The 8554-nt window shown below is 45.6% G+C and overlaps 1 protein-coding gene across 2 annotated transcripts in view; it reads right to left on the bottom strand.

The window, feature by feature from the left end:
- Positions 1-8554, bottom strand: part of ERP29 (endoplasmic reticulum protein 29) — a 10709-nt gene continuing 2155 nt past the window's right edge. The window contains exons 2-3 of one of the 2 annotated variants that reach the window (XM_023203674.2): positions 3221-3359; positions 1-960 (exon numbers count right to left, since the gene is read on the bottom strand). In XM_023203674.2, the coding sequence (XP_023059442.1) occupies positions 458-960; positions 3221-3359 (642 nt within the window). In that variant the 3' untranslated portion in view covers positions 1-457. The remainder of the gene's footprint in view (positions 961-3220; positions 3360-8554) is intronic. The other variant, XM_023203682.2, reaches the window with a different exon arrangement.

Genomic DNA, 8554 nt, shown 5'->3' with positions numbered 1-8554 from the left:
CACAGTGTTACGAGGATAGTTTATTACCCTGGGAAAGTGGAGTCCATACCAGCTTAGATTCAAAGAGGAAAGCAGGTCATAGACCAAAGTATAATTTGAAAAGACAACAGAATGGCTTCAGGTCCACTTAACCAAAACACTGAAACTTTAATTGAATGAGAATTACACCTGTCAAAGACCTGGGCGGTACATTCCTCTCTCCTCTATAGCACTAATTCCTTCTGAGGGGTCATTTCACCAGCCACCTGAGTAAGTGCTCCAGCTATCCCCAGACCAGCTAGAGACATCCCAAGCATGGTCACATCAGCATCAATGTCCAGGCATACTCAGGCCTCAGAATCGTGGGTTAGTACCACTTTTCCCACTACCCCCTTATATTCCACAAGGGACTCACAGCCAGCAGGTTAACTCTCCCCTCCCTACCCCCACCAAACCCTGGAAAACCACAGACAGCCTTTTAAAGCTCTTCTTTCTCGGCCCCCTTCTTCTGGAAGGCAGTCAGGATGTTTAAGCTCTTCTGGAGCTCCTCCTTCTTCCCATCACTCATCTTGTTCTTCTCAATCAGCCTGGCAATCCGTGTCATCTCTGATGCTGGGAAGTCCTCCCCTTGGTCTAAGATCTTCCCCATGATTTTCAGGTATTGCTCAGCCCACTTCTTCTCAGTCTCCTTCACACTTGAGAGGTTGTCCTGCCCCCGCTTCAAGAGGGCCTGGCGGGCCTCCACACCAGAGGCCCTGATGAACTCCCCAGCGAGAGCGTCGTATACAGGCAGGCAACCAGGCATACCTAGGTAGACCCCTTGTCCCTTCAGCCAGCGCTGGATGGCTCCAACCTTAACTGCCCCAGTGTATGGGACTGGGTTCTCAAAGTCCCCATCCCGGAAGAGGTAGAAGACTGGGTAGCTCTCTTTGTCCAGCTTGTATTTCTCACTCAGTTCCATGTTCAGTTTGTCACCATAATCTGTGAGCAGAAACCAGACACAAAAAGCAAGACCATGAGGAACTCAGGGCAGAAAATTGCTATGGGACCTAGCTGCACTGAGGGGATTCTTGGCCATGTAATGGTTCAAAGTGAGGAGCAACCATACAGACCTGGGTTTGAATTCCTCTTCTGCCACTTCCTAGCCATGTAGCACTAGGCAAATAATTAAACTCTGAACTGTTAGATGAAAAAATGGAGATTCTTCTGAATATTTATTATATGCCCACTATGTGTCAGATGCTGTTCTAGGTGCTGAGGGTCTAGTTGTGATTAAGAGTATTAAGCTTGGCCGGATGCGGTGGCTCATGCCTGTAATCCCAGCACTTTGGGAGGCCAAGGCGGGCAGATCACGAGGTCAGAAGTTAAAGACAAGCCTGGCCAACACAGTGAAACCACCATCTCTGCTAAAAATACAAAAAAAAAAAAAAAAAAAAAAAAAGCAGGGCATGGTGGCACGTGCCTGTAGTCCCAGCTACTTGGGAGACTGAGGCAGGAGAATCGCTTGAACCCAGGAGGTGGAGGTTGCAGTGATCTGAGATCGCATCACTGCACTCCAGCTTGGGCAACAGAGTGAGACTTTTTCTCAAAAAAAAAAAAAAAAAAAGAAAAAAAGACTATTAAGCTCATATTCTTCTAAGCGAGAGAAGAGACATAACAAACACATAAACATAGGTGATGAGTGGCATAGGGAAAATAAAACAGCATGATGTGACAAAGTGACTGGGTAAGAAAGCCCACTTCGGGTGGTCATGGAAGGCCTCCCTGTGAAGGTGACATCAGCTAAAGGACCTGAATGTCCTGGAGCCAGCCACGCGAAGATCTGGGAAGAGTGTCTCAGGCAGAAAGGACTGCAAGTGCAAAAGCTCTGAGGCAGGACTAAGCTCAGGAAATTTCAGGATTACAAAGGCCAGTCTGGCTGGAGCTGGGTGAGAAAGGGGAGCATGTGGAAGGGAAGGAACACAGTCCCTGCCACATGGGGGCTGTTGGGAGGACCGGATGAGGGAATACGTGCATGATACTTGGCCGGGTTAAATGCTTAATATGTGGTAGCTGCTGTTAGTATCTGCAAAACATCCTTCCTAACGGGCAGTAGCAGCCCCAAGGGCTGATGCTGTGACAACTGGTTTCTTACACTTTGCCAAGAAACAGCTAAGACCAACTACTAGTAGTGGTAGTATTGGATGCCTAGGGTTCCAAACCTAGTTCTGCCACTTAACAATTCCACATTCTTGAGCAAGTTACTCTAAGCATCCATTTCTTCATTTGAAACAATAGAGGTAATAGTACCACATGGGACTTCCTTCATAGAGCTCTTGCAAAGATGAAACACATGTAAAACACTCAGCACAGTGGCCTGGCACACAGTAAACATCTGATAAATGTTAACTATTACTATTTTTCTAATAAAAGCACCAAGGGAGTGACCTAAAGTTGAGTCAAATCTGACTGACTGTCCTGGAGAGGTGTGCCAGCTATCTCTATCTACCGAGGACCAGACTCTCCAGTAAGTTCCCAGCTTACTACGGAATGGAGGCATCCATGCTGGGAGGGAAGTGAGACAAGTTAGTCCCTGCCTGGGACTAAACACTTAGGTGGAGCTCTGGATGAGCCACTCCATAGCCCACAGTCCTTTAAGCTTTGAGCTTCAGTTTTTTTCCTGAAGTATAACATGGAGATAATACATCTTGCTTCTCAGGCAGAGTTCAAGTGAAGATTTAAAATGCAATGGGGGGGCGCAGATCTTTACCCTGTCGACCACTAAATGCTGGCGACTACTAAAACTATCACTGTGGTTGGGAGGTGCCCTTGGATTAGTGATGGCATCAGTGCATTTGAGCTAAAGCCAAAACCAAACAGTTTTGGTACAGAAGCTGAAATGAAGACAGAAGAACTGACTATGCAGTCCCCTAGGGGACATAGCACCCCCTCTGCCCAGTGTTCCCTGCAAGGAGAGCTCAAAGTTCTCACAGTTTAATGTCAGAGAGGGGTGGAATATGAAGGAAGAGGGGTTCCCTTCCCTTCAGGCACCTGCACGGCTGAGCTGAGATTCCATGGTCCCAGAATCTGCTCAGGTTAAGCCTACTATGGGCACCAGACTCCTTTAAAGGCCATGAACCTGTTTACTTATACTCCTTGAGGGTGGCTCAGAAGGAAAGATGCTGGGTACTCCTCTTCCAGGTGGAAACGATTTCTAGTCCTCCCTCTCTGCCCTCCCCAGCCATCCTGGACTTGTCCATACCTGAGATCCCCACCTCTGCCACCAAGAGATCATCGCTGGAAGCCGAGTTTTCAGCAAGACGCTTGAACTCATCCTGCTTCTCACCGTAGGGGTACTGGGTGTCGAACTTCACCAAGACGAACTTGCTTTTGGTAATGACCTGAGGGCGTATAGAGCTGAGCAAGTGGGTGTTCCAGGGACTTTTGGGGCTAATTCCCCTTCCCAAGGGGCCCCTGTTTAAGAAATAGAGTGGAAACAAGCCCACAAGGGAGGCAAGCTCTCACAAATTAGTATTTATTCATTCACCCATTGACTCATTTAACAATTTAGTGAGTGCCAGGAATGTGCAGGGCACCCCATTAGTACCTGTTCACACTAATCAAAGATATACACAACCCTGTCCAGAATAAACAAGGCTGCAGACATAATAAGGCCTTCTCCTGCAGGGTTCCTTTCAGTTAGGTGAAGCAGACCCTTTGCACACTACATCAGCCCCTGTCATGCTCATCATCCCAGGAGGCCTTTCTCAGTAAACCTTGAACAAGAAATCTGACAAAAATAAACAAAACTACCTACAAAGGAGTTGGCATCATGGAGGATGCTTTGGCTAGACAGGCCGGAGTCTGAACCCAGCAATTTCACGGCAGTTAAGTTAGTGAGAGGCCAGGCTTGGGACAATGTGCTCTCCCTAGACTACACTTCTCTCTGGCTAGATCTCTGGGTTTTAAACTGTCGGGGTGAGACATTTAATTGCAGTAAAATTCACATAATATTTGCCATTGTAACCATTTAGAAGTGTACATTCTGTGTGATTCAGTGCATTAAGAATGTGCAACCATCACTACTATCCAGTGCCAGAACATTTTCATCATCCCAAAAGGAAACCCCATACTCATTATGCAGTCACTCCCCAGTCTTCCTCCTCCCAGCCCCAGCAACCACTAATGTATTTTCTGTCTCTATAGATTTGTCTATTCTGATGGAAATGTACAGTATGTGGCCTTTTGTGTCTGGCTTTTTTCATTTAGCATGTTTTCTTTTTTTTTTTTAAGACGGAGTTTCACTCTTGTTGCCCAGGCTGGAGTGCAATGGTGCGATCTCAGCTCACCGCAACCTCTGCCTCCCAGGTTCAAGCGATTCTCCTGCCTCAGCCTTCCCAAGTAGCTGGGATTATAGGCATGCGCCACCAAGCCTGGCTAATTCTGTATTTTTAGTAGAGATGGGGTTTCTCCATGTGGGTCAGGCTGGTCTCAAACTCCCGACCTCAGGTTATCCACCCACCTTGGCCTCCCAAAGTGCTGGGATTACAGGCGTGAGCCACTGCGCCCAGCCAAGCATGTTTTCAGTTTATCCATGTTGTACCATGTATTGCTACATTGTTACTTTTTACGGCCAAATAAATTATATTGTACGGATAGACCACATTTTATTTATTCATTCATCAGCTGAATGTTTGGGTTGTTTCCACCTTTTGGCTACTGTCAATAGTGCTGCTATGAACATTCACATAACATAACATGTTTTGTTTGAACACCTGTATTCCACTTTTTTTTTTTTTTTTTTTTGAGACAGAGTCTTGTTCTGTCGCCCAGGCTGGAGTGCCGTGGCGCCATCTCGGCTCACTGCAAGCTCCGCCTCCCTGGTTCTGGCTATTCTCCTGCCTCAGCCTCCCAAGTAGCTGGGACTACAGGCGCCCACCACCATGCCTGGCTAATTTTTTGTATTTTTAGTAGAGACGGGGTTTCACCATGTTAGCCAGGATGGTCTCGATCTCCTGTCCTCGTGATCCACCCACCTTGGCCTCCCAAAGTGCTAGGATTAGAGACGTGAGCCACTGCGCCTGGCAACCTGTATTCCACTCTTTTGGGTATACACCTACAAGTGGAACTGTGGAGGTCATATGCTAAGTCTACATTTAACTTACTGAGGAAGTCAAGGACTTCTTTTGATGGTTTCTCCCAATGCACAAGTTTTATCTAACCAGCCACTTTAGCGTAACACTGCCTTCCTCACTTCCATCAACTTTTTGTTTTCCTAATCCAAGTGATCCCTATCATCGAGTTTTTTCATCACAAGCAATCACTGTAAATAATCATGTCACGGCTGAGCATGGTGGCTCACACCTGTAATCTCAACACTTTGCGGGCCTGAAGTGGGAGGATCACATGAGGCCAGAAGTTCAAGACCAGCCTGGACAACATAGCTGGCTTAAAAAAAAAAAAAAAATTGGCCAGGCACGGTGGCACACACCTGTATTCCCAGCTAAACTACTCAGGAGGCTGAGGTGGAAAATCACTTGAGCCTAGGAGTCAGACGTTACAGTGAGCTACAACTGCACCACTGTAATCCAACCTGTTTAACAGAGTGAGACCCCATCTCTCTCTCTCTAAAGAAAAAAAAAATTATGTCAAGCTGACATAATTCTGGCTGAAGGCAAAGATACAATGTTCTGGGCTGGGCGCAGTGGTTCACTTCTGTAATCCCAGCACTTTGGGAGGCTGAGGCTGGTGGATCACCTGAGGTCAGGAGGTGGAGACCAGCCTGGCCAACATGGCTCTACTAAAAACACAAAAATTAGCTGAGCATGGTGGCGGTCACCTGTAATCCCAGCTACTCGGGAGGCTGAGGCAGGAGAATTGCTTAAACCCGGGAGGTGAAGGTTGCAGTGAGCCGAGATCGTGCCATTGCACTCTGGCTTGGGTGACAAGAGTGAAATTCCATCTCAAAAAAAAAAAAAAAAAAAAAAAAATACAATGTTCTTGTTAGTCTTTGTCCTTTACCCTGTACTGATGTCCTCTTGGTTTTAAAAAATATTTAACACTGTTTAGGGACACAAAGGAGGGAGGAGAAGACACCAGAACAGGTCATCTTTAAATGCCAAAAAGCCTGAGCTGTGGAGGCCTAAAAGCAGGAAAGACTTAAAATACAAATGAGATCACATCCCTCTGGCCCAACTGGCCTTATTTCAGTTCAGCATATATGAAACTTACTCCCACTCAGAGCTTTTTCATTTGCTCTCTGCTGGCTGGAATGTCCTTTCCCCAGTTCTTTTCATGGTTATCTCTTTATCATTGAAGGCTCAGTTCAAATGTCCCCTGCTACTGGGGACTCCTCCAATCAGACTGTCTAATATGGCTTCATTTTCATCATACCCTGGTATCATTACCCTGCTGTATTTTCTTCAGTGCATTACTCACTCTCTGAAATCCTTATTTGCTTGTTTTCCATCCTCTCCACTAGAATATACATTTATGAGAATAAGAACCTTGTCTGACCTGTTTTCTGCTGTATCCCTAGTGCCCAACAGTGTCTGGAATGTGGCAGATGTTCTGAAAATATCTGATGAATGAACAATACTCTGACAGGTTTTGTAGCAGATGCTACATGTTGGGGAAGGGGAGAAGCACTTGTTTAAAAAGCACAACACAGGATACCTACTTTCAAGGGCCTGCATTTGTATTATGGAATAATATTAATAATTATACGGTGGTCTAACATTAAAATATAATTCAGAGATCTCCACCTTTTACTTCCACCATTCTTAGTTACAAGGATAAGGCGGAATGGTTTTGAATGGCAAACATTCGCATAAAGAATTTTCTCTTGTTATCTTAGTCTGTTATGTATTTATTTATTTATTTTTTTGAGGCAGAGTCTCACTTTGTCGCCCAGGTTGAAGTGCAGTGGCGCCATCTCGGCTCCCTGCAAGCTCCGCCTCCCGTATTCACACCACTCTCCTGCCTCAGCCTCCCAAGTAGCTGGGACTAGAGGCGCCTGCCACCACGCCCAGCTAATTTTTTTGTATTTTTAGTAGAGACAGGGTTTCACTGTGTTAGCTAGGATGGTCTCGATCTCCTGACCTCGTGATCCACCCGCCTTGGCCTCCCGAAGTGGTCTGTTATCTCCTAATGATAGCTTTAGAAATCTATTTTCCTCATCTACTTCCTACCAGCTCTTGGTGTCCAATGGGCTGGTAGGAATCGGCTCTACCATTACCTATAATCAGGCAACTCACTTCTTTAAAGTATAGATAAGTTCATTATTCATTCATTCGTTCACTGAATAAAAAGTTACTAAGGGCCTATCATATGCCAGGCACCATACTAAGTGAACACAGCAGGGAACAAAATGGGATTTCTTAGATCATGAAGCTAACATTCTAGTGATGGTGAAGGGAAAGAAACAACAACAAAAAAAGATACTGGAAATCACCGAAAGGCAGAGTGTGGAACAAGGCTGCCAGACAAAACACTAGTACATTTCCCTTTGGTTCAATGGTGATGAAGAGAAGATTTGAAAAGAGACTGGAGAAAACGTTTTGTTCATTCATGCAACAAATTAGTTATTGTGCACCTTCTATGAGACAAGTAATGTGCTATGCAGTGCAGATGATCAGGAACAAAACAAACAAGGAGCTTCTTCACGAGCACATAATATTCCAGTGAGAGAGAAAGATAGCAAAATGGATTTTTAAAAAATCAGTGATGAGTGCTGTATGGAGAAATAAAACAGATTAACGTGACTGGCACTTTAGACTGGGGGGAAGATATATCAAGGAAGAATTCTAAGAAGGAAACACTTAACCTAAGTCTGAATGATGAGAAGTAACCAACTAGCCTTTCAAAATTTGGGCAGAGAATATTCCAGTCACAAGGAACCACTAGTGCAACACATCCTAAGGCAGTAAAGAGCAAGGAATATTCAAAAGACAGGAGGAGAATGGTTGGGAGATGAAAGGGAAGCCAGGAGTCAGGTCATGTAAGACTTAAGCTACTGTGTGGAGACTCAAGAGTGGAAGCAGGGAGACCCAAGAAGAGGCTATTGTAATGTTGACCTAGATTAGGGCGATAATAGTAGAAAACACTGTTAGCTTTATGGTGCAAAGTTTCCCTTTGGGTTACACTTGTTCTGTGATATTATCTCATTCCCATGGAGTAGGGTAGGGTAGGAGTGTCACTTTGCCAATAAAGGCCCCCAAAGCACAGGGTGCGCTGTAGGGTGTGTCTGAGTGTGCCTGACAACCAACCAGCCATATCTACACCTGTTTTTTTTTTTTGAGACAGAGTTTTGCTCTTGTTGCAGTGCAATGGAATGATCACAGCTTACTGCAACCTCTGCCTCCCGGATCCAAGCGATTCTCCTGCCTCAGCCTCCCCAGTAGCTGGGATTACAGGCGCCCACTACCACGCCCAGCTAATCTTTGTATTTTTAGTAGAGACAGGGTTTCACCATGTTGGCCAGGCTGGTCTCCAACTCCTGACCTCAGGTGATCCACCCACCTCCACCTCCCAAAGTGCCAGGATTACAGGCATGAGCCACCACACCCGGCCCACACTTTTTTTTTTTTTTTTTTTT

This window comes from Piliocolobus tephrosceles, chromosome 10, assembly GCF_002776525.5.
Source record: "Piliocolobus tephrosceles isolate RC106 chromosome 10, ASM277652v3, whole genome shotgun sequence".
NCBI classification, from domain to species: domain Eukaryota; kingdom Metazoa; phylum Chordata; class Mammalia; order Primates; family Cercopithecidae; genus Piliocolobus; species Piliocolobus tephrosceles.
This window is presented reverse-complemented; position numbering and strand designations above follow the sequence as displayed.